Source organism: Ovis aries, chromosome 1 (genome assembly GCF_016772045.2).
Source record: "Ovis aries strain OAR_USU_Benz2616 breed Rambouillet chromosome 1, ARS-UI_Ramb_v3.0, whole genome shotgun sequence".
Lineage (NCBI taxonomy): Eukaryota > Metazoa > Chordata > Mammalia > Artiodactyla > Bovidae > Ovis > Ovis aries.
Genome location: NC_056054.1, coordinates 267,206,378 through 267,232,929, shown reverse-complemented (window position 1 = coordinate 267,232,929; position 26,552 = coordinate 267,206,378). Strand labels below are relative to the sequence as shown.

The 26,552-nt window shown below is 47.1% G+C and overlaps 2 protein-coding genes across 19 annotated transcripts in view; one reads left to right on the top strand and one right to left on the bottom strand.

Moving 5' to 3' along the window:
* Positions 1-9,190, top strand: part of TDRP (testis development related protein) — a 40,765-nt gene extending 31,575 nt beyond the window's left edge. The window contains exons 2-3 of the mRNA XM_042238218.2: positions 5,244-5,347; positions 6,659-9,190. Coding sequence (XP_042094152.1) covers positions 5,244-5,347; positions 6,659-7,004 — 450 coding nt within the window. The 3' untranslated portion in view covers positions 7,005-9,190. The remainder of the gene's footprint in view (positions 1-5,243; positions 5,348-6,658) is intronic.
* Positions 9,191-11,297: 2,107 nt separating this feature from the next.
* FBXO25 (F-box protein 25) overlaps positions 11,298-26,552 on the bottom strand; it is a 32,760-nt gene continuing 17,505 nt past the window's right edge. For 6 of the 18 annotated variants that reach the window (XM_027961451.3, XM_042238197.2, XM_004003394.6 and 3 more), the window contains 6 exons: positions 25,189-25,282; positions 23,393-23,577; positions 17,442-17,624; positions 16,161-16,304; positions 12,652-12,678; positions 11,298-12,058 (listed from right to left, as the gene is read on the bottom strand). In XM_027961451.3, coding sequence (XP_027817252.1) covers positions 11,969-12,058; positions 12,652-12,678; positions 16,161-16,304; positions 17,442-17,624; positions 23,393-23,577; positions 25,189-25,282 — 723 coding nt within the window. In that variant the 3' untranslated portion in view covers positions 11,298-11,968. The other 12 variants (XM_060396236.1, XM_012104782.5, XM_042238208.2 and 9 more) reach the window with 4 other exon arrangements.

Genomic DNA, 26,552 nt, shown 5'->3' with positions numbered 1-26,552 from the left:
AATCTTTCCTAGCAAAGTAGCTTGTCTTTTTGTTTTCAAATTCAGGAAGAACTGTGAAGTTTATAATTAAAAGAAGAGTACCCATTTCTCCCCTCCCCACCATGAATTCTGCTCTCAGAAGTTACCACTGTTAATGTTGAAGCTCTTTCACAAGATACTTGTGAGCAGGTTTGCAAGCTCAGTGCCTGTCTCACGTTGCAGTGGGACCCTGTGGAAAGTGGTCTCCCTAGGGACTGAGCCCTGTGCTTGTGAACTGTTTGCTCTTTGCTACTGTGTTTCAGAGGAGGGTGCTATTCAGAGCAGTCTTTCTGTTGCATAAGAGAGATGTTTCCCAGGGGGCAGGGTGAGGTGTGTTTTATTAGACTTGTTAGATTTCTGGGTACACACTTGCCTGCCCTCAGACCCTGGAAGATGCCACTCGTCACGGCCTCTGTTGTGGGTCAGACATCTGCTGACATCTCAGGCTGCATTGCTGGACATGTCCCTCTCTGCAGTGTCCAGGCGGGCACTGTCCTCCAGTGGCTGAGAGCTGTGGTCTCCACAGTGGGGAGCTTTGTTCTGAACTGGGGGCTGCTTCTCGTGGCCACTGCGGATCTGCCTTTCATTGATTTTCTCACGAAACTCCTCTTAACTGCATTCGTATCTTGAGTGTCTTAGCTCTGCCCTGCATCGGTTCCTATCTGGTGACTTTCCCTGTTCTCCTCCTCCCAGAAAACTCAGTATCTGCCTGGCAACACCTCATGCTCTTTCTGCCCACCATCTGTCGTTTAGTTTCGTGGGGCCGCCTCCTCCGGTGGCCAGTCCACCACTCCAGGTTGCCCTGTTTCCTGCTCCTTCTGGCAGGGACACGTGATCTAAGACTGAAAATGGACTGAAGGGGATGTGGTGGGTCTCATCTCTGCCTGCCACCCAGTTCTCCAGTTCACAGCTCTTGCTCCTCCCTCCAGAGGTCCTGTCTGCATATAATGTATGAACACAGGACATGTCAATATGCACACGTGTACACAGATGTCACATGTAGAAAAAGTGAGCCTGCGAGTCCCCAGATATGCATGGACAGCTGGTAGCACGTTGGCGTCTAGCTGGTGGGCTTGGGTTAGTCCCCACAGCCCCTTCTGCCTGTCTAAATGAGGCCTCAGCTGACAGACGTTCAGGCCACCCCCTCAGGATTCCACAGTACATTTTCCTGCTCATGCTTTTGGCACAAAGATGCACTTGGCTTTGAATCAGGAACCTCTCTCTTCTCTTCTAATAGCATGAATAATTGAGTTGACTGTCAACTGATTTGCGTATTGAAAAGATACAAACATTGTTACACAAGTGACCAAACAAACCAAGAACTCAAAGTTTAATTGGTGGTTGATCAGGAACATTTTTCACATTTCAGGATTGCTACATGTATTTGTTACTGTTAGCAAACACAGTTGTAGCATCACACACTCTACAACAACTGCCTGTCTTCTTGTGCTCTGCTGCTGAGTCACTTTGATCTGTGCATTTCCACTGAGGAGCAGGTCTACAGCAGACCATTGTACAGTACGTAGTTTTCAGAGCAAGTCACGTTGAAGCCTTAGCTGTTTCTCTTCTTAGTCTAAGGAGTTTCTGTAGAGTTTACTGCTGAGTTTCATCCTAACAGATTAAAAGGGTCAGCTGGATGAATGCAGAGCCCCCATCTGGGGAGCAGTGTGATAATCAATTGTAATCTCACAGTAACTTCTAATGATCCTTATATTTTCATGATATCAATTATAATATTTCTTTCTTTTAGAATTTTGTTGAGTTGATTCTTTGTTTTCCTTGGTGAGTCTAGCTAAAGGTTTGTCAATTTTGTTTATGTTTTGAAAGAACCAACTCTTTTATAAATCTTTTCTGTCATTTCCTTGTTCTCTGTTTCTCCTCTTTGTCACTCTATTTTACTAACTTTGTGCTCAGTTTGTTCTTTTTCTCATTGCTTAAGGCATAGAGTTATGTTATTCAGGATCGTTATTTTGTCTTGTGAACTTCTTTCTTAGAACTGCTTTTGTTGCATCTTGTAAGTTTTAGTATGTTGTGTTTTTGGGTTTTTTTTTGTCTGTCTCAAGATACAGTTTTATTTCCTCTTTGATGTTGTTCAGGAGAGTACTGTTTAGTTTGCATGTCTTCATGCAGTTTCCACTTTTCCTCCTCTGATGGTATATGTTGCAGTCAAAAAAGATACTATGCTTACAGTCTCCTAAATTTGCTCAGACTTGTTTTGTGGCCTAATATATAGTCTATCATAGAAAAGGTTCCACGTGTGCTTAAAAGAATGTGTATTTTGCAGTCACGTTATAGAATATTCTATATGTGTTGTGAGGTTCCTTTCATCTGTAATGTTGTTCAGACTGTTTCCATATTGATTCTCTGTCTGATCTGTATCCATTGTTGAGAGTGTGGTATTAAATTCCCTAGCTATTATTGTACTGCAGTTTCTCTTTTCAGCTGTTAGTAGTAGTTGTTTTGGCTGCACCATGCAGTTTGTGGGATCTTAGTTCCCCAACGAGGGAACATACCCAGGCCCTCAGCAGTGAAAAGGCTAGGTCCTAACCACTGGACCACCAGGGAATTCTGTTAATTTCTGCTTTATACATTGATGTGTTCCAGTGTAGGGTGCATAAATATTTAACAACTGGATCTTCTTGATAGAGCTGACCCCTTTATCATTATATAGTGACCTTCTTTGTCCCTCTTCACCATTTGTAAAGTCTGCTTTGTGTTACATAAGTATAGCCATCCCTGCTGGTTTTGGGTCACCATTTGCTTGAAGTTAGTTTTACATCCATTCACTCAGGCTATGTGTGTCTTTAAAGCTAAAGTGAGCCTCTTTGTAGGAAGCCTATAGTTGGGTCTTGTTAACCCATTACAGTTTACATATATTTTTGTGTATCCAAGGACAGATTACTGTAGTTGGAATTATTTTTAGTACTTTTTTCCTACTTTTAAATTAGAATTATAAGTGATTTATGCACCACCATTACTGTATTACACTCTTGAGTATAAATTTGCCTGCACTAGTGAGTTTTACTCTAGCTTCTTGTTTATTTTCACTCACAGAACTCCTTTAAGCATTTTTTGTTAGGCAGGTCTAGTGCTGACAAACTCCCTCCACTTTTGTTTGTTTGGGAGAGTCTTTATCTCCCCTCATTTCTGAAGAACAGTTTTGCTGATATAGAAATCTTGGTTGATAGGTTTTTTTTGTTTTGTTATAATATCCTATGGTAATTATAATTCAGTAAGTAAATTAAGAAAATGTTTAGTAGTTAAAAAATGGCACCCCACTCCAGTACTCTTGCCTGGAAAATCCATGGGCCAAGGAGCCTGGCAGGCTGCAGTCCATGGGGTCGTGAAGAGTCAGACACGACTGAGCGACTTCCCTTTCACTTTTCACTTTCAAGCATTGGAGAAGGAAATGGCAACCCACTCCAGTGTTCTTGCCTGGAGAACCCCAGGGACGGGGGAGCCTGGTGGGCTGCTGTCTGTGGGGTCGCAGAGTCGGACACAACTGAAGTGACTGTAGCAGTAGTAGTATATCATCTCATCCTCTCCTGGCCTGACAAGTTTCTCGAGAAATCTCTCCATATTGGGGTGAAGGGTTCCTTCGTATGTAACTAGTCTCTTTCACTACTTTCAAAATTCTTTGTCTTTGAACAATTTAATTATGTGTCTCAGTGTCGATCTACTTGGGTTCGACTTATCTGGGGTCCTTTGGTCTCATGGATCTGGATATCCATTTCTTCCCCCAGGTTTGAGACATTTTCAGCCCTTATTGTTTTAAGTATACTTTCTGTCCCTTTCTCTCTTATTCTGTAATTCCAGCAGTATAGATACTGTTTCTCCCGATTGTGCTCCACAAGTCCCTGTGACTGTCTTCATTCTTTCTCTTTCTGTTTTTCCTTCTTCTCATACTGGATAATTTCAGATGTCTTTGTATCTGTGCATTGTCAAGGCTAGTTTTGACGCTCTCTATTAAAATTTTTGTTTTGTGATTATGTTTTTAAGATTTTTTCTTTATGGTTCCTATTTGTTTGTTCCATGTGTTGTTTTCCTAATTTCATTTAGTTATCTTTGTGTTGTTGTGGTTCACTAAACTTCAATAGGGTTATTTTGAATTCTCTGATAGTTCATAGGTACCACATTTCTTTAGGGTCAGTTGTTGAAGTTTTATTAGCTCCCTTAGGTGCCATGAAATTAAAAGAAGTTTACTCCTTGGAAGAAAAGTTATGACCAAGCTAGACAGCATATTAAAAAGCAGAGACGTTCCTTTGCTAACAAAGGTCCATCTAGTCAAGGCTATGGTTTTTCCAGTGGTCATGTATGGATGTGAGAGTTGGACTATAAAGAAAGCTGAGCACCAAAGAATTGATGCTTTTGAACTGTGTTGTTGGAGAAGACTCTTGAGAGTTCCTTGGACTGCAAGGAGATCCAACCAGTCCATCCTAATGGAGATCAGTCCTGAGTGTTCATCAGTAGGACTGATGTGGAAGCTGAAACTCCAATACTTTGGCCACCTGATGCAAAGAGCTGACTCACTTGAAAAGACCCTGATGCTGGGAGGGATTGGGGGCAGGAGGAGAAGGGGACGACAGAGGATGAGATGGCTGGATGGCATCACTGACTCGATGGACATGAGTTTGGGTGAACTCCGGGAGTTGGTGATGGACAGGGAGGCCTGGTGTGCTGCATTCCATGGGGTCTCAGAGTCAGATACAACTGAGCGACTGAACTAGGTGGTATCACATTTGTCTGCTGTTTTGTGATTTCAGGCTCCAGAGCCATCAGAGTGACTCCAGGCAAAGGCACTTGACAGGAGAGCCCTGCAGATGCACTTCCTTTTCTCCATCCCTTATTACTCTGTTTCTTCGAATCTAAGGTGCCAGGCGTTGATTATATCCTGATTTCAGAAATGAAAAAGTAACAAAATCATTTCTAAGACTCTACAAAATGTGTGGTGGTGCAGCCTCCCTACCCCTCAGCACCCCTCCACCCTCGGCTGGGAGCCCCATCAACCTGATGTGGTTTGGCTGAAGTTACTAAACGCGGGTGACTGTCTTCAGCCACATGGAGACTGCCCGCAGCTGATGGCTGAACTCACTGTGCAGACACACAGATAAGGCAACGTGGGCCAGCTTCTCCACTGAAGTGTCAGTTTCACGACCACTGGGTGACTCGACTGTGACCTGTGTATTCACTGCATCAGGTCTGATCTTCTCTTAACCTTCCATTAGGTTCCAGGAGCGAGTTTCCGAGGCTGGAAAGAAGTGACTTCTCTGTTTAACAAGGATGACGAGCAGCAGCTGCTGGAAGGGCGAAAATCCCCCAAGTCCAGAGCGTGAGTAGCCGCTGTCAGGGGAGCAGGCATTCCAGAGACAGAGGGCAGGGCCATGAGAGGGGACAAGAGGGGCTTCCTGCCCTGTGAGGAGATGGAAATGAGTTGTTCTAAGTATAAGCACTTTGAAAGACTATGGAAAAATGGAAAAAAATTTTAAAAAGTTTCTCAGACCAGCTCTTGAACTTCCAGCTGTAAACTGAACTTACAAGCCTTAAAGCAGATGGTAGCCACATGTTTAAGGTGGGCAGGTGGCAGTTGTTCTAGAGAGTCAAGGAAAAACCCAGTTAAAAATGCAGATTGCCTGTAAACTGTACTTACTTGCTGACAATGCTGCTAGTTAAATATTTTGAATTTAAAAAATATATATTTAGGGAATTCGCTGGTAGTCCAGTGGTTAAAACTTGGTGCTTTCACTGCTGTGGGACTGGGTTTGATCCCTGGTGGGTGAACTAACATCTCACAAGCCATGTGACATGGCCAACAAAAAAATGTACTTAAAGATGAAAATATAAATTTAAATTTGAAAATATAAATGGTGTTGCCAACAGCAGGTGAATCCTGGGGAATCTGACCATAGAGAGGCTTTTCCTCCATGGACAGGGCACCTTGGCAGCACTCAGGACCCATCAGAGCCATCCAGTCCTCCCCCTCCTCTGACCACGTGATCGTGACCTCCCCACCCTCTCTTTGAGGACTGTGTCAGTCAGTCCTCTGGGCTGTCTGGGTGGCAGCTAACAAGCCAGCGTCTCCTGGGGGCCTTGAACCTGTGTGTGTTCTGCCCCTCAGTCCAGTTAAACAGGACTTGGAAGGTTGGACCTATGTTCTGGGGATGCTCTTCGCAGCCAGGCCAGGGGACCCGCGGCCAGGGTGCTGTGTCGTTTGTGGGGACCCACCTCCAGTTGGCTACATTTTCCTCAGGGCACACAGTGCTCTGAGCTCGGAACATCTGAGGCTGCAGCTGAATAAGCCTGTGGCAAACTGACTTGGTACAGGGAATAATCTCTGTTTCTGAATCTGGGATCTGGGGCTTCTTTTCTCACATATCTTCAGAGACAAGCTCGACCTTCTGTGTGCCTTGAGACAGCTTGCTTTTCTGTCTTCTCCTTGAGGCTGACTTTGCTTGATTTTTTGCCAAGTGGTGGTACCTTAAATATGGCATTCACAAATTTTGTTAATCACATGTACTCACTGATTTTTCCATATTAAAATTCAGGTTTTACATATCTATGTTTGAGTTTATTTATAAAATAAATACAGCTTGACATCCTAGGATGACTGATCACCAACACTTAACTCTTTCGTCTCCTATAGCACTAACTTACGATTAAAAGAAGAGTTGAAGACAGAGAAGAAGTCTGGATTTTGGGACAATTTGGTTTTGAAACAGAACATACAGTCTAAGAAACCAGATGAGATTGAAGGTTGGGAACCTCCGAAACTTGCCCTTGAAGACGTGGCAGCAGACTCGGGCGGCCCTTCGAGTGACCGTGAGTCTCGGCCGGGCTGGCCGGAGGACACCAAGGGCTCCACCAAGTACACCAGCCTGGCCACCGCAGGGAGCAGCTCGCGCTGGAGCCTCAGGTCGGCCGGAAAGCTGGTCAGCATCCGCCGGCAGAGCAGAGGCCACCTGACGGATGACTGGGAGGAGCTGGAGTGACCGTCCAGCCCGCACATGTCCTCACACCAAAATCTGCCTGACCGTGCACCTTTGAATCTCATCTCCTTCGCATTCCTAGAGTCTGCGGCGTCGTGGTGTTTATCAGTATAGTGTCCCGTCTGGTCTTTCCCAGATGAAAACCACAGAGGATCTGCTCTGTGCTGTTTCATTTGGCTTTCCTCTTCAAATGCCAAGTGAGGAAATTCCAGGAGTCCTGTGAGTTCTCAGTGGACACGCACAGGGTCCACCTGTCATCCGTGTGCCGCTGACCTTAGATGGGAAGTTCACCGCGGTGGGGATTTGCTTTTTGCCACAAAGCTGTCTTTCTGTGTCCTGAGTTGCAGTTCTGTGTTCTGCGACCCGATCCCTGTCTCTGCATGTAGCACACACCTGTATTCTATGACACAAGAATGTAGCGGCCACACACTTCTTTTCCATTGTCAGAAACCTGCAATCCAGGTGTAACGTGGATCTTCCAGAGGTCACGTCAGTCACACTGTGCTAGCTCTTCGTTCATATTAAACCGTAAAATATGCAAGCAGATTAAATGCTGGAGAAGGGAAGGCTGTATCCGATCCCCAGAAATACACTGTCTGCAAACACAGCTTCACCTCCCACAAGCATATTAGATGGTGACAGTGTTCCCATCTTGAGGTTCCTGAACTTTTAAATACTGATGTTTCTTTTCTTCTAAAGTTTGTTCTCTTGTTTTGATTGCAGACTAGAGAATGCTATAAAGCATGGATCAGTTTTAATAACTTGACACTTAAATTTGTTTGGAAAATATTAACTTATTAAGAGTTGAAATTGTAGGTAAAATGCTGAAAGTGCCTCTTTTCTGTAACACCCAGGGTTTTGTTTTTTCCAAATGAGACTGTTGGACCCTGAGAAGCTGTGTGTTGTGCCTGGTTCAGGAGCGTCACTGAACATCTCTTGTGTCTCTGAACTTGCTCATTGTCTCCTTGACAGGTGGGCCCCAGGTCAGGTACGCAGCACGCATGTCCTCAGCAAGACAGACCTGACCCACAGGAGGACCACATGTCTCTGAGGTCAGAACAGGTATAGGGGTTTTTGATTAAAAAGAAAAACCTCCAGTTACACTGTGCATTCCTCTCTTGTGAAAGCCACTGTCTTCAAGGTATTCAGTGAGCAGATCTGTGCTGTTCCACACTAGGGGTGTCCTTCAGCATTTCTGTGGACTCCAAGGGGTGAAGGGGGTGACAGAGTGCCTGCCTGTCACCTGCCATCTCTCAGTCGGTCAGTCTGTGTACACCCAGTCATCTAACTACCAGCCGTCTAGCCACAATCGACATGTCAGCTAACCATCTGTGTCTGTCATCTGTGTAGCGTCTGTCAAAATCACCGACGTCCTTCTCTTTCTAATAGACAAGTTTACTTCACCGAGCCTTGAAAGGGGGACATGTGAGTGGTGGTAAAATCCTGTTTGTCTTAGAACCTTGAAGTGGTTAATAGCGGAGTTGAAAACCGTGTTTCCTCAGGTAAACAGTTCAGCTCATTGACTGGAGTCCTTCTCCCTAGAGACACTTGCTGTGACTAAGATGAGCTGTCTGAAGCAGGAGCTTCAGGCTCATCTTGGGCTAATCCTGTGATGAGGTGCAGGGAAGGGACTTGTGTGTTTGAGGTTCTGGGCAGAGTGCTCGGGGTGGGGGCAGGTGGGACAGCCTCCAGCTCGGGGAGCCCGTGCCGGTGTGCTGCGATGCTAAGTGCCTGTGATCCCCTTGGGGACACACGTGATGCACAGCTGGCAGAACGGCCCCTCATGCCCCTCATTCCTCACAACCGAATGCAAGCCAGACTGGGGTTGGATTATGCACGTGAATAATACTTTTCTTATCTACAAACGTTAAGGTAAAAATGAATTTTTCTTCTGTTGTATCTGATTAAAATAACTCTGTGGATTTTAATATAAATATTTATTGGTGTGCTTTGGGGGAAAGATATTTTTTTCTTGATGGAATTTACCAAAGCAACTTTATTTTGTTCACTGGCTGATGAGAGCGCGGGTCTGTCTAAATTCTGTAAACTGCACAGCTTCTCTGAAGAGTGACGTGTCTGCTCTTTTGCCTCTTGTTTTGTCATTAACAGGAAAGTGATTGGTTTTAAAGGAAGTTGAATTCATCCATAATGCTGAAGTTTTTTAAAATAAAAACATGGTTTATATCCTGTTAGTTTGCACAGTTATTGACATCTGCCTCTGATGACTTAGAGCTGATGACATCTTCTCAACACTTTGTGTCTTTCAAGATGCCAACGAAATATGTAGATTCATGGATAAATGACCAACTTCAGCCTCAGTCATCAGGATGTAGCTTTTACATGAACAGCCTTCAGACGCTATTTATAGTAGTAGGCACTGTCAGCTATGGGGTCGCACAGAGTCAGACATGACTGAAGCGAGTTAGCAGCAGCAGCAGCAGAGCCCCATGTCTGAGCCACCCACCCTGGGCCCTGCTTTTTTCCAGTCACTTGAAGGGGAGCCTGAAGCAAGCCTCCCCTTCAGCCGCCAGCCTGAGTAGGTTCTTTCATCATTTTTTAACATTTCAACTCTTCTTTCCAAACAGTGGCCTCTTGGTGAGAAACCCTGACTCCCGTTAGGACCTGGGTAGCACCTGTGGTGCTGTCTCGAGCCAGGTGGTAAGCACGCGTCCTACCATGTGAGAGACGTGGGTTCAATCCCTGAGTAGGGAAGATCTCCTAGAGAAGGGAAGATTTCCTAGAGAAGGCAATGGCAACCCACTCCAGTACTCTTGCCTGGAAAATCCCATGGACGGAGGAGCCTGGTAGGCTACCATCCACGGGGTCGCAAAGAGTCAGACACGACTGAGCGACTTCACTTTCTTTCTTAAGAGGATACAGAATCAGTGTACAAACACCTTACGTCTTGTGTATGATTCTAAAAGTGCCATTTACAGCAAAACACCAAACCCTTCAATACTGTCCCAAAAGAAGATGTGGTCCTCTGTGGACAGCCCTGACCACGCACAGCCGACCATGTGAAGCCCCGAAAGCAGCTCCTGTGTCGGCTGCAGAACCTACCGTGGCTCCTCCCGACTCACAAGTCACAACCCGGGTCAGAAAATGTACCTCAATGCCAAGGCGGACACCATGGATGTGCTGACGGTGCTTCCTGGGGGCGAGGCTTCCCACAGGGGTGCTGCGGGGCCCCTGCAGCTGTCCAGCGAGCACAGAGGGCATGCAGGTGCCACTGCACGGGCAGGGAACGACACTCAGGAATGCCACAAAAAGCTGCGGCCCAGGACAGCCCCCCTCTTCCTGATCTGTGCCATTCGATCATGGGGAAACGACTGGTCGGGGCCCAGGGACAGTGTGCATGGTCTCTCTACCCCTCCCCAACTGTACAGCTACACAAGTCTCCCAAGACTTTTCATGTTGTTGAGGGGGAAGAACTCACTTTAGGAGGTAAATGTCTTCTTAAGAAATTAACACAAAAAAGACCAACACCCCAAAAGTAAACACACATTAGGTAATTTGCCAAAAGTAAAACAGAACAGAGATAAAAGCGACCAGCAAGCTTTCAGGAGAAACGGCCCCCCTCACAGCCTCTTCACACATCCATCTTCAGGGGAGAAAGATGCCACCACCCACTGTCGCCACTGCTCTGGGAATGTCCCTGCAGATTTCTGACTTGCTTCCCGGGCTCTGCTTCTTATTTGACATGAGAGCATCATCAGATGGATGTAAGCACCTGTGCAGTGTTGCTGATCACAGAGTGATTCTTTCCAGCTGCATGGTACCGTGTCACCAATAAAAACTATTTCCACAAACTCTTGTGAAAAAAGAGCTGGCTGTAAAATGAAAACAATATATATGCCGTTGATGGTTTTATGAAAAGCTTCCACCTGATTCACACACAGGGAAACTATCATCTGACAACTAAGCTTAGTTTTGGCTGCACCAGTTCGGCACAGAATGTGTGCTGAAAGCATAGACTCTTTATTTACAAATACGCAAGACTGCACATTTCCACCTGCTAAGAAGAAGGAAGCAGAAGTGACTGGGTTCGGGTCCCTGACCCTGTTCATTTCTCCCCTGCATCTGCCGGGGCCATTCCAACGTGCTTTCTGGCAAGCACAGATATTCTGGGTGCCATGGTTATGCACCAGTTTTATTCTCCTATAAACCTTTATTTTCAAAGTTTTCTAAAACATACATGCAATATTTTTAAAATAAAATTATCTTTGAGAGGTTTCAATAAACGATTATCAAAATCATTGACACTACTTTTTTCAGTAAGATGCAAAACTGACAAAGTTAAAACAGGTAGACAAACATGATTTATTACTCTGCTAGAAGAGGATTCCAAGCAGTGGCCACACCAGGCTCCCCTAGGTCAGGGTCCTGCCTGTTGGCGTTGGGCACAAGCCCTGGACCACAGCCCCAGACGCAGGCCCTTGTGGGTCTCAGCCATCTGCACAATTCACAACCCACTGCTGCGCATCCAGGAGACAGGCACATACTTCCCTGGATCCTTCTGTATCTGAGAAGACTCGTGCAGACACAACCAAAACAGTTAATATACATCTTAAGAAAAATAAATATTCTGTACAATGTCATTACAAGGATCAGTGATCTACCCTCACCCCAATCACTACAAAATCGGAAAACCATCATTTGCGTTAAGAGGCATAGTCTTCTTGGCTGTTGGTGTCAGTTCAGCACAGGATGTGGTGCTGAAAACACACTCTTTTTGACCATATTTACAAATACACAAAGTTCCAAATTTTAATGTGCTTAGAAGAATTTTTTAAAGAGAGAAGCAGAAATGATTTTGCTGGGGTTCCTTGACCCTATTTCAAAGGTGGATTTTGCTGGGGTTCCCTGACCCGGCTTCAGAGGTAGAAGCCACAGGCGCCCCTGCCCACAGGCCCTTTTCACGTTGTCTCCAACGCAGGCTCCAGGTTATGGTGGGCCTGGCCAGGCCCTCAGTACTTGAAAAGGTCGATGAAGTGCTGCGGGGACACAGGCGTGAAGCAGCTGTCCGGGTCAGCGGCCGTGCAGGGGTGGCCCGAGTCCTGTGGGAGGGGCAGGGCGTTACCGCACATGCCGGGAGGGAAGACAGCTCAGAAGTCACCAGGCATTCACTTAAATGCACCTGGACCCCACTGCACAGCTATGTGGACAGCAAGCGAGAATTAGGAACACGTGGCTGCTCAGCGGGGAGAGTTTCTGTGCCAGTGCATGGGGCACAGGCGGCCCTGAGTCAGGGGGCCAGGAGGAGCCCGCACTTCCCTCCTCCCCACCCCCACCCCGCTCTGGTCATCCTGCCCCCTCCCCCAGCGGTGGATCAGGATCCACTCTGGAACTGCCCTGGGCACCACCCCCCCATGTTCACACGAGGGCCCAGCACCACGTCCCACAGCAGACACACCCAGGGCTCGCTTGTGTCAGCAGAGAGAACAGCCTCAGGACCTGGGGGTGAGTTAGGCCAGTGTCTGGAGATGGGACTGCTCCCCCCAGCCAAGCCTACACCCCTGGTCTACAGGCAGCTCATGGGACCCCGATGGTGGCCAAGTAGGAAGGCCAGTCACACGTCAGCAGAGGCTGCGGCCTCACTGGCCCAGCCCCAGACAGGGGACGCGCACAGACGCAGGCAGAGAGGAGGTACCTCGAGTAATAAAGCAAGGCGGCAGTCCTGGAGGTGGCGGAGGAGAGCAGTGAAGGGAGGAAAAAAGGGAAAACAGGGTTAGGAAGAGCCAGGCCACACCAAGACTCAGGCTGAACATGGATCACTTACGAAAACGACCAATGTCACTGGGCAGTGAAACCGAGGGGAGAGCTGCCCCCAAGGCCCCACACAGCAGCCGGAAGCCATAGGACCCACAGGCTTCTGGGACCGACCTGGCTTCCACCTCCTCCAGTCTTGGGCCCACAGCTGGCGAGACAGCAGAGCTAAGTGACCGTCACGACTTCACTGAGAACACGCAGAGCAGCAGGTCACACTGGGAACGTCTCTAGCAGGTTTCCCTGAAGCCCACTCACTCCCTCTTTATAGTCTGAGTCAGTGGAATTAAGTGAACAATGTAGGTTCCACGGGAGCCAGCTCCTTCCTGCTCACCCACGGTTTTCAACTCGAGGTCAGCAGCAACTTGGCGCTCTCGCCACCGGCTGGCTGGCCCCCGGCCCTCACCACAGCCCGGGGGTCCGCGGGGCTGGCTGTCGGCACAGGGCGGGACCAGCGGCCTCCTGGCTCCCGCTGCACACTGCAGTGTGGGCCTGGCAGTGGACACAGTCCCGATCCCCGCTGTTGACTGCATTCACTCTGTCTGGCTTCCAGCCCACTCCACACCTGGCTTTAGCTGAAGTTCCTGAAAATCAGCTGGAGGACGGGGTGAGCACAGTGGCCTCACAGGAAGGCCACCCCATGGAAGGTAGAAAGACCTGAGCTGGGTCTGTGTGCAACTCCAAGACCTCCTTTTACCTTGCCGAAGTTCCCCTAAAGGCAAAGCAGAAAACCTGACAGTGTCCAGAGAGTGAAGCCAGGTCAGACAGGATGGCTTGGGGCAGCTGGGGCGGCAGCGTGAGCTCGGGGCAGAGCCCCAGCCTATGTGTGTGGAAGAAGACAGGTCCGGTGGGACGCGGGCAGCACAGCCACAGTGGGGTATCGCCCCACTGTGGCTGAGCACCATGAAGCCTCCACGCAGCTGGCCTGCCCTCACAGAGGCACCACGAAACTGGGCTGAGGCCTGCGGGGGCCAAGCTGTGTGTGGGGGTGCGGTGGCCAGCCGGGGGGCTTGCTCAGGAGCTGACACAAGCAGCAGGGTCCACCACAAATTCCAGACACTCGTCTTTTCCTTAAATTTCCACCCATAGACTCAGAAGAAAGTGGAATGGCCTCTGGGAGAAAAAGCTGCCATGTGACCCCACAGATGGACAGAGACAGTCCCCACGGCTGCACAGAGGTCAAGGCGCTCGGCCTTCAAGGCAAGACTGTGAACAACGTTTCAGAGCCCAAAGGCCAGCAAGACACTCATTCTGAATTTTCATAAACAAAAGAATCTGTAGGCAAATTCTTCTGGAAACCCAAAAAATTACCTCTCAATTTTTAAAAATCCAGAATGCCCCTACTTCTTGATACTTCACCTGAACATTCTGTAAATCAACACACAAAGCAGCGAGGGTGTTTCCCTGTTCACTACATCAGAGACAGCATTCTCAGATGGCCTGCCACATGCAAAGATGGGGACACGCCACTGCTCCTAGTGTCTCCGGAATAAGCCTTTGGCTCGGGGGAAGCGGCATACAGAGCAGTGACCAGATCGTCTCATCCGCTGGCTTGGCCCTCAAGCTGCCACATGTCTGGGACCACCCTCTGTGTGCTGTGGCAGACTGGTTCACCTGTGTCCCGCTAGCACCCTGGCAAGACTGAGCGTGAGGTGCCCCTGGCCTGAAAGAACAGGTTCCACAGAACCACCACTGCAGCCGTGCAACACCTTTCCTCTTGTTAACTGTGCAAAACAAGCCGTGCCAGACTCCAAAACAAGTCAGAAATAAAGTGGTCTCCGGCTGGCCCCCTGAAGCACCAGCAATAAAGCCTTGTTAACACAGGGACTTCCACCGTACAACCACAGGGGTACAGGTGAAAAAAAAGCCCACGTTATCATGTATATAACCTGAAATGAAAACAATTTAAAGTAGTCATTTGTTTTTCAGCAGTTTAGAGTTTGCCTCATAATCCAGCCAACAAATTACAGATAAACAGAAAACAAAAAATAGCCATGGTGCTTCAGACCAGGCAGAAGACACGTGGCCCCGTGGCCCCACGGGAGGACCCCGAGCAGCAGGGGCAGACGGCCTGCCACCCTTCTCCCCAGTGAAATTTCACAACGTTAACAAGTTCAGGCTCAAGGCAAACTACGGAAATGGTCTTTCTAAGAGGAGGTGAACAGAAGCACCCGTACCTCCCCCAGAAAATTGTTTTTATCAGAGACTGGAGAGGAGAGGAAGGGACCAGAGAGGAAGAGGATGGGCCTGACAACTGCAGACACAGCTCAGTCTCCACAAGAACCAGACATGCTAAGCTTGGCTCAAAAAAACAGGAGGAGCCTGGGCACTTTCATGGGCCTCTCCTCTGCTCCAGGGCTGTGCTATGAGGAAAGCCCCGGGAGGCACCACTGCTGGAGGTCCTGACAGTGGAGCAGAGGCCAAGTGTGGAAATGGGGGTTGGGGTGGCCTCCCTTGACTTCCAGAAGAGGCGGGGATCCCGACCCTCCTCTCAGGCTGAGCCATGAGAACAGGGGGAAGCAGCCCGCCAGGACTCGGGCTGCAGCACAGTCAGCATGCTCGTGGCCAGGGGCCAGGTCATGCCCTACCATCCTGCACCAGATGAGGTTTGGTGGCCCCAATTTCGGGTCCAACCACAGTTCTGATTTGGCGAACCTGCCCCTGGCCCCAGTCCCTGGTGAGACACCATCATGTCATCACACTCTACACTTGGGTGGACAGTCCCCGGTGACACGCCATCGTGTCATCACACTCTATACCCAGAAAGACATCCCTGGTGAGACACCTTCATGTCATCACACTCTATACCTGGATGGACATCCCTGGTGAGACCCCATCATGTCATCACACTCTATACCCGGATAGACATCCCTGGTGAGACACCATCATGTCATCTCACGCTACACTCGGGTGGACATCCCCAGTGAGACGCCATCATGTCATCACATGCTATACCCAGAAAGACATCCCTGGTGAGACACCTTCATGTCATCACACTCTACCCTCGGGTGGACATCCCCAGTGAGACACCATCATGTCATCACACTCTATAACCGGATGGACATCCCTGGTGAGACGCCATCATGTCGTCACATGCTACACTCGGGTGGACAGTCCCTGGTAAGATGCCATCATGTCATCACACTCTATACCCAGACAGACATCCCTGGTGAGACCCCATCATGTCATCACACTCCATACTCAGGTGGACAGTCCCTGGTAAGATGCCATCATGTCATCACACTCTACCCTCAGGTGGACAGTCCCTATTGAGAAACCATATCACACACTCTACGCTCGGGGGGACAGTCCCTATTGGGACACCATCATGTCATCACTCACTACTCCCAGCTGGACAGTATGTCTCTCCAGCAGCACAGGTGCTATCCTTACCTTCCAGAAGAGGATGCTGCAATGCCGGCAGAAGTGCAAGGTGTCTCCGTACTGCTCCTTGGTGGGGTAGTGCTTCTGAAGCGCAAAGTACATCAGCTTCCACTCCACATGGCCTTTTTCTGAAAGGATCAAGTGTCTACAAAACTAGACAAACAGACCTCTGTTCAGAAGCAGATGACTTGCATAGCAGCGTCATGTGCACAACAACTTTAAAAGGCCACACACTGCAGGCAACATTCAATTATCTGAAATTAAATTTGAGCTGAATCTATACAACGGAATACCATGCAGCTGTTCAACAGACTTAAAGGTTTTTATCTGGAGCGATGTCCATGATGTCTATTAAGTTAAAAATAAGTTACATGTTATCGAGTGTGACAGGGACTGGTAACCAGAATGCAGAAAGTATCCAAATACAAAATGGGCAAAGGATTTGGAGACACACACAAACAGGCAGCAAGCACATGAAAAGATGCTCGGTGTCTTGGGCCCCAGAGATGGCAGGAGGTGGCACCTCACACCCTACGGGGCAGCGACCACACCCTCAGAGGAACAGGCACGGATGGGATGCTGAGCAGGCGGGCTTGGGCATGGCCAGGGGCTGCCCGACGCAGCAGCATCTTCACGGTTCCTCACAATGTTACCCTCCACTCGGGAGCCCCGTGCCCCCCAGGAGAAGGCGACCACGGTGGCCCTGTGGCCTGGCTGTGCCCGACCCTCACCCTCTGATCCAGCCGGGAACCTGCTTGCTGCCTCCACCACCTGACTTTCTCCTGGATAGGTACGTGACCCCTCAAGTCTGCGAGCCTGTGTCTGAGGAGTCACATGACATCTGGCCCTCCCTGGGGCCTCCCTGGGGCAAGACTGACTGCTTTGGCCCTGCACGCTGCTGTGTGTGTCATGGGCACCCAGCTGGCGGTGCTGTGCTCCAGAAGCCACACAGCGCGGGGGTGGCAGGGAGGGGCAGCGAGCGATAAGTGGGAGACACACAGCATCCACCAGAACCTAAGGCTGGCCCCATCCTGGGAGGGCAAGGTGCAGGGAGCAGGTGCCTACCTGTGAGTCTCTGAGGGGACACGCTGCCTGGAGAGGGGCCTCCAGTTACAGGAAAGACTAATGGCCCATCCTTGACAGGAAGAAACTGCCCGGTTCTGCTGCTCTGTTCTGGGTCATTTTTAAAATTATGGCTTTCTCCATTGAAAAGCAGGCTTTCCCGTAGTGATTCTAGCCCACTCCCTGAAGCAGCCAGGCTCGGCCATCAGGGCCGCAATGCCCACTCACCTGCTTCTCCCCAAAGTGGTACTGGCAGAGCTTCTTCCACAGCTGCCGGTCCTCGCTGAGCGCGGACAGTGTCGGGGTCACCTGACCCAAGGTGACGATGTCCCAGCCATCCGAGAGCCTGTACAGGATGTTGCTGAGCATGTGCACGGGGAGGTCGCTGAGTGTCAGGCCACTGTCCACCTGCTGGGATGGCCCGCACACTTACTCCAGCGGGGATGCGGGAGCACGTCGGTCACAGTGCCGTCTCCCTCCTCCCCACTCCTGCCAGATGACATGCTGCAGCGACCCTGGCTGGACCTGGGGCCCCGGACACTGACACCCGAGTCCCAGAGTACACCGGGTGACGTGGCGTCAGTGCACGCCAGGGACTCGGGGACAGTGGCACCTGGGGCACATGGCCTGGTCACAGTCTGGAAAGCAGACACCCCACATGTGTCTTACAAGCGAGTGGCCCTCTCAGCACAAGCCCCTGAGCATGGGAATGAGGCTGCCTGGACATGGAATGTCAAATCACCCCTGCTAACTGCAGGGCCTTAGCTAGGGAATCATCACTCCCTATAAATCTCGCATTTACATGACAAATACATGGCCCAAGGTCACCTCTGAACCCAACCAGAGATAAACCAAACACAATCTAACACACTTTGGTGAATGGGGTCAACATTTCTCTTGGTGAAACCAGTTATCAGAATAAACACAAAACATCCAAGACAGCAAGGAATGGAGATGAAATCACCAACCCCGAGAAGCAACAGCAGGTGAACAGAGTCACCACTATACGGTGCAGTCTTAATTTACCCAGTGTTATTCTAGTCTAAAATATCTAATCTAGTAGAATAACGGAGGCAGAAGATAGGATTAGTGAAATAGAAGATAGAATGGTAGAAATAAATGAATCAGAGAGGAAACAAGAAAAACGAATTAAAAGAAATGAGGACAATCTCAGAGACCTCCAGGACAATATGAAACGCTCCAACATTCGAATTATAGGAGTCCCAGAAGAAGAAGACAGAAAGAAAGATCATGATAAAATCCTTGAGGAGATAATAGTTGAAAACTTCCCTAAAATGGGGAAGGAAATAATCACCCAAGTCCAAGAAACTCAGAGAGTTCCAAATAGGATAAACCCAAGGCGAAACACCCCAAGACACATATTAATCAAATTAACAAAGATCAAACACAAAGAACAAATATTAAAAGCAGCAAGGGAAAACAACAAATAACACACAAGGGGATTCCCATAAGGATAACAGCTGATCTTTCAATAGAAACTCTTCAGGCCAGGAGGGAATGGCAAGACATACTTAAAGTGATGAAAGACAATAACCTACAGCCCAGATTACTGTACCCAGCAAGGATCTCATTCAAATACGAAAGAGAAATCAAAAGCTTTACAGACAAGCAAAAGCTGAGAGAATTTAGCACCACCAAACCAGCTCTCCAACAAATTCTAAAGGATATTCTCTAGACAGGAAACACGAAAAGGATGTATAAACCCGAACCCAAAACAATAAAGTAAATGGTAACGGGATCATACTTACCAATAATTACCTTAAACGTAAATCGGTTGAACGCCCCAACCAAAAGACAAAGACTGGCCGAATGGATACAAAAACAAGACCCCTCTATATGCTGCTTACAAGAGACCCACCTCAAAACAAGGGACACATACAGACTGAAAGTGAAGGGCTGGAAAAAGATATAGAGACCAAAAGAAAGCAGGAGTGGCAATACTCATATCCGATAAAATAGACTTTAAAACAAAGGCTGTGAAAAGAGACAAAGAAGGCCACTACATAATGATCAAAGGAACAATCCAAGAAGAAGATGTAACAATTATAAATATATATGCACCCAATATAGGAGCACCACAATATGTAAGACAAATGCTAACAAGTATGAAAGGGGAAATCAACAATAACACAATAATAGTGGGAGACTTTAATACCCCACTCACACCTATGGACAGATCAACTAAACAGAAAATTAACAAAGAAACGCAAACTTTAAATGATACATTAGATCAGTTAGACCTAATTGATATCTATAGGACATTTCACCCCAAATCAATGAATTTCACCTTTTTTTCAAGTGCTCATGGAACCTTCTCCAGGACAGATCACATCCTGGGCCATAAATCTAAACTTGATAAATTCAAAAAAATCTAAATCATTCCAAGCATCTTTTCTGACCATAATGCATTAAGATTAGATCTCAATTACAGGAGAAAAACTATTAAAAATTCCAACATATGGAGGTTGAACAACACACTTCTGAATAACCAACAAATCACAGAAGAAATCAAAAAAGAAATCAAAATATGCATAGAAACGAATGAAAATGAAAACACAACAACCCAAAACCTGTGGGACACTATAAAAGCAGTGCTAAGAGGAAAGTTCAAAGCAATACAGGCATACCTCAAGAAACAAGAAAAAAGTCAAATAAATAACCTAACTCTACAACTAAAGCAACTAGAAAAGGAAGAATTGGAGAACCCCAGAGTTAGTAGAAGGAAAGAAATCTTAAAAATTAGGGCAGAAATAAATGCAAAAGAAACAAAAGAGACCATAGCAAAAATCAACAAAGCCAAAAGCTGGTTCTTTGAAAGGATAAATAAAATTGACAAACCATTAGCCAGACTCATCAAGTAGCAAAGAGAGAAAAATCAAATCAATAAAATTAGAAATGAAAATGGAGAGATCACAACAGACAACACAGAAATACAAAGGATCATCAGAGACTACTATCAGCAGTTGTATGCCAATAAAATGGACAACGTGGAAGAAATGGACAAATTCTTAGAAAAGTACAATTTTCCCAAACTGAACCAGGAAGAAATAGAAAATCTTAACAGACCCATCACAAGCACGGAAATTGAAACAGTAATCAGAAATCTTCCAGCAAACAAAAGCCCAGGTCCAGACGGCTTCACAGCTGAATTCTACCAAAAATTTAGGGAAGAGCTAACACCTATCCTACTCAAACTCTTCCAGAAAATTGCAGAGGAAGGTAAACTTCCAAACTCATTCTATGAGGCCACCATCACCCTAATACCAAAACCTGACAAAGATGTCACAAAAAAAGAAAACTACAGGCCAATATCACTGATGAACATAGATGCAAAAATCCTCAACAAAATTCTAGCAATCAGAATCCAACAACACATTAAAAAGATCATACACCATGACCAAGTAGGCTTTATCCCAGGGATGCAAGGATTCTTCAATATCCGCAAATCAATCAATGTAATTCACCACATTAACAAATTGAAAAATAAAAGCCATATGATTATCTCAATAGATGCAGAGAAGGCCTTTGACAAAATTCAACATCCATTTATGATAAAAACTCTCCAGAAAGCAGGAATAGAAGGAACATACCTCAACATAATAAAAGCTATATATGACAAACCCACAGCAAACATTATCCTCAATGGTGAAAAATTGAAAGCATTTCCCCTAAAGTCAGGAACAAGACAAGGGTGTCCACTTTCACCACTACTATTCAACATAGTTCTGGAAGTTTTGGCCGCAGCAATCAGAGCAGAAAAAGAAATAAAAGGAACCCAAATTGGAAAAGAAGAAGTAAAACTCTCACTGTTTGCAGATGACATGATCCTCTACATGGAAAACCCTAAAGACTCCACCAGAAAATTACTAGAGCTCATCAATGAATATAGTAAAGTTGCAGGATATAAAATCAACACACAGAAATCCCTTGCATTCCTATACACTAATAATGAGAAAGTAGAAAAAGAAATTAAGGAAACAATTCCATTCACCATTGCAACGAAAAGAATAAAATACTTAGGAATATATCTACCTAAAGAAACTAAAGACCTATATATAGAAAACTATAAAACACTGATGAAAGAAATCAAAGAGGACACTAACAGATGGAGAAATATACCATGTTCATGGATCGGAAGAATCAATATAGTGAAAATGAGTATACTACCCAAAGCAATTTACAAATTCAATGCAATCCCTATCAAGCTACCAGCCATATTTTTCACAGAACTAGAACAAATAATTTCAAGATTTGTATGGAAATACAAAAAACCTCGAATAGCCAAAGCAATCTTGAGAAAGAAGGATGGAACTGGAGGAATCAACTTGCCTGACTTCAGGCTCTACTACAAAGCCACAGTCATCAAGACAGTATGGTACTGGCACAAAGACAGACATATAGATCAATGGAACAAAATAGAAAGCCCAGAGATAAATCCACACACATATGGACACCTTATCTTTGACAAAGGAGGCAAGAATATACAATGGAGTAAAGACAATCTCTTTAACAAGCGGTGCTGGGAAAACTGGTCAACCACTTGTAAAAGAATGAAACTAGATCACTTTCTAACACCGCACACAAAAATAAACTCTAAATGGATTAAAGATCTAAATGTAAGTTCAGAAACTATAAAACTCCTAGAGGAGAACATAGGCAAAACACTCTCAGACATAAATCACAGCAGGATCCTCTATGATCCACCTCCCAGAATTCTGGAAATAAAAGCAAAAATAAACAAATGGGATCTAATTAAAATTAAAAGCTTCTGCACAACAAAGGAAACTATAAGCAAGGTGAAAAGACAGCCTTCTGAATGGGAGAAAATAATAGCAAATGAAGCAACTGACAAACAACTAATCTCAAAAATATACAAGCAACTGATGCAGCTCAATTCCAGAAAAATAAACGACCCAATCAAAAAATGGGCCAAAGAACTAAATAGACATTTCTCCAAAGAAGACATACGGATGGCTAACAAACACATGAAAAGATGCTCAACATCACTCATTATCAGAGAAATGCAAATCAAAACCACAATGAGGTACCACTTTACACCAGTCAGAATGGCTGCGATCCAAAAATCTGCAAGCAATAAATGCTGGAGAGGGTGTGGAGAAAAGGGAACCCTCCTACACTGTTGGTGGGAATGCAAACTAGTACAGCCACTATGGAGAACAGTGTGGAGATTCCTTAAAAAATTGCAAATAGAACTACCTTATGACCCAGCAATCCCACTTCTGGGCATACACACCAAGGAAACCAGAACTGAAAGAGACACATGTACCCCAATGTTCATTGCAGCACTGTTTATAATAGCCAGGACATGGAAACAACCTAGATGTCCATCAGCAGATGAATGGATAAGAAAGCTGTGGTACATATACACAATGGAGTATTACTCAGCCGTTAAAAAGAATTCATTTGAATCAGTTCTGATGAGATGGATGAAACTGGAGCCGATTATACAGAGTGAAGTAAGCCAGAAAGAAAAACACCAATACAGTATACTAACACATATATATGGAATTTAGGAAGATGGCAATGATGACCCTGTATGCAAGACAGGAAAAAAGACACAGATGTGTATAACGGACTTTTGGACTCAGAGGGAGAGGGAGAGGGTGGGATGATATGGGAGAATGGGAATTCTAACATGTATACTATCATGTAAGAATTGAATCGCCAGTCTATGTCTGATGCAGGGTGCAGCATGCTTGGGGCTGGTGCATGGGGATGACCCAGAGAGATGTTGTGGGGAGGGAGGTGGGGGGGGGGGCGTTCATGTTTGGGAACGCATGTAAGAATTAAAGATTTTAAAATTTAAAAAATAAAAAACTAAAAAAAAATAAATAAATAAATAAATAAATAAAATATCTAATCTGCTGTCAAGGTAAATTAATTTACCACCTCATCACCCATAGGACCAGCTGTTTTTAATAATTACCATCCCCACTGTCTTTCCAGTGACACCTATAAGCCATTAAAGTCTTTTGGCCTGAATCCATCTTACGACAGTTTAATATGTATTCAGGAAATGTAAAGAGAAAGAAACCTTTAGAAAAGCTGTGATAGTCTTCCACATACACTTAGAAGTCTCAATGGCTTCTGTGATGTAACAGCAGAGACTACTCACTAGCAGGCCAGAAAGCACATACCTCCGTCATCTGAAGATTCTGCAGCTGCTGCTGCCAGCGGAGAACGGTCTCCAATCGGCAAATCCAGATGTTGATGTTTCCCACCAGCACGGACTTCCCTACTCCTCGGATCAGAATGCACAGGGTGGAGCTGAGGTCTTGGAGAAGGTCCTTGATCAGGCGAGGATTTTGGTGGTCACCAAGAACTGCAATAAACAAAAACGAAACAATGCAACGGTACAGGCAGCCCCCACTGTCAAAAATGACCTGCTTCCAGGCTTCCCTGGTGGCTCAGTGAAGGATCCATCTGCCAATGCAGGAGAGCCATGGGTTTGCTCCTGGATCCAGGAAGGTTCCACACGCCTCAGAGCAACTCAGCCTGAGAGCCACAACTATCCAGCCCGTGCTCCAGAGCCTGGGAGCCACAGCTGCTGAGCCCATGGGCTGCAGCTATTGAGGCCTGAAAGCCCGAGAGCCTGTGCTCGCCAACAGGAGAAGTGGCCACGATGAGAAGCCCACGCGCCACGGCCAGAGAGGAGGCCCACCCTCCGCAACCAGAGAAAAGCCCGTGCGGCAGCAGGGCCTGGCGCAGCCGAAAGTGACGGAGCAAGTGGCTTTCAAATGGCCTGCTTCCGCACCCACGGGCCTCTCAACAGACACCACAGGTAAACAGAGTGTGGCTCATACACACAGTGCACTACCGCTCAGCCTCAAACAGGGCAGGAATGCTGACACGCGTCACGTGAAACCCGAAGACCCTATGATAAGAACCAGTCACAAATGGACAAGCGTTGTTTGATGCTCCTGATATGAGGCCCTTGGAACAGTCAAATTCACAGAGCATGTAGATGGCAGGTGCCGGGGAGGCGGGATTAGTGTGTATGAGGACAGTGTGTCAGTTCTGCGGACAGCGTGTCACCACTGTGGTGGCCACAGCCGCAGGGACGCGCGTGTCAGTTCTGCATTTAACGTGTCGCCGCTGTGCAGGCCACAGCTGCAGTGATGTGACTATGCTCAGTGCCACCGAGCTGTGTACTCGAGATGCACAGGGAAGATGGTATTTTATGTATATTTCACCACAAAAAGAAAATAATGATCTAATTTCACTGCATATCCAAAGTGGCATCATTTTTGAGATATCACAAGTATGATGAGATTTGAAAACTTCCAAATGCTGTCTAATAGTGTATTTGTGGTTGAGTCTACAATTTTGTCTTTAAAACCATCTCTACTTTCTTTTATACTTAATCATAAATAGAACTGATAGTTAAAATGGCACATATATGCATAAACTCTTAAAGTTCCATTTATTATTGGCCATTAACTAATCAAGACAAACATTAAGTTAAAAAGAAAACTACAGGCTTATCTGATGCATAAGAACTAAGTCACAACCTTGCTAATTACAGAATCACTATATAGCAAAAGTGAGCCATGACTAGTTAACCATGAAGGAGTACGCATCCGTTTTAAAACTCAGGGATTACTTTCTCAGGGACTTCCCTGCCAGCCCAGTGGCTAAGACTGCACTTCCAATGCAGGAAGCATGGGCTCAATCCCTGGTGGGGGAACTAAGATCCCACACGCCTCAAGGTGTACCCCTCAACCTGTCTTTCTCATTACAATATATTCTTCTGTGTCCAAAAGCATCTTTTAAAGAACACCACCAAGAACATCAAGTACCAAGCAGCCAACCTGAGCCCATCACATTATCTGACACCATCAATACTGGGGGTAAGTCAAAGAAAAAGCCAATCTCCTTGTACTAAGTTTCTAACTAAGACTGAGATCAGTAGAAACTCCAGTGCTCGCCTTACCCTTCTGAACGATCTTATCCAGGATGTTGAAGTAGTTCTTCTGGGCCACACCACTCAGCGAGGTCAGCTGGGACTTTGCAATCAGCTGCAACAGCTTGTGGGGGGAGGTGGTTACAGGTGAGCATCACCTCTGAAGGGAAGCCCACCTCCCCACCCCAGTAACCAGAGAAGAAAGCAAAGGGTATAGGTAGGGCTGCTGCTCACCCTCCGCCCTCCAGTCCCGGCTGGTGTCCCGGCCACCCCTGCTGCACTCTGTGCCCGCTCTGACCGCCCCAGCCTCACATGAGCCAGGCCTTCCCTGATGGCCCCCCAGCACATCTGTCCCTCTGTCTGTCCCTACAGCTTCCTTGCCAGTGCTGCCCTCCCACTGCTCCTGCACGTCCATTTAGCCCCGATGTCCACCTGCCTCCCAGGCCCCGCCTCTGTCAGAGGCTGGCTGTTCTCAGCACACGGAAACTGTTGCATCCCTCCTCAGCTCTGCGGGAGGAGAGGTCCTGGTGGCCGACAGGGAGGCCAGCGGGGAGGACGCGGCGGCAGGGCTAGCTTCTCGGTCACAGAGCTGCCCCTCCCCTCTGCAAGTCAGGGACACCGGTCATCACAAACACCACTCATCTGTAGGAGTCTCCAGTGACCCACGCCCAGCTCTGTGCACCGGATCAGGAGCCCCGGGTCAGCCCATCCCGCCCCCTCACATCCTGTGGCTGCTGTGCCCGCGCAGCCCTCACTGTGGCCACGCCTGTCTGCGGTGCTGGGCAGACCAGCACCTGCACCCACCCGTTCATCTGTGGCCCGTACTGCTCCTGAGCAATCTGAGCCCCTCTGGGTGAGCCGCAAACACATTCCAGAACCCCGATCACATCTGCTCTTGTGTCTCTGAAAAGGGGTTCTTCATCCCTCCTCTCCAGCCCTCCCTGCTGCCTCTGTCAGTTGCAGAGGGAGCAGAGAAAGGGCCAACTCACACACACTTACACACTCTCGCACATACTCACACTACTGTGTTGACTGTGGAGGCCAAAACGACAAACATGACAATCACAAGATAACTGCTGGGGAGGATCACGCCACTAATTCTAGTGTGTCTATACACGTGTCCTGTGCCGCAGTGATTACAGAAACCACACCCCAGGCCCAGCTGGAAGTCACGTAACCAGCCAGCGCTCTGTCCTTACAGGAGCATTCCTACAGGCCGAGTACGCACCACAGCCTCGTGGCACTATTAAAAATCCCAATTAACAGTTTCATGACTCATCACTTACTCTTGGCCTAGGACAGTCAGGTGAGTAAACTTGCTAGGCAAATAAACACAAACAATAAATGGAATATAGAGTGAGATCCCTTATTTTCTGAATTCAGGAAAAGGTAAA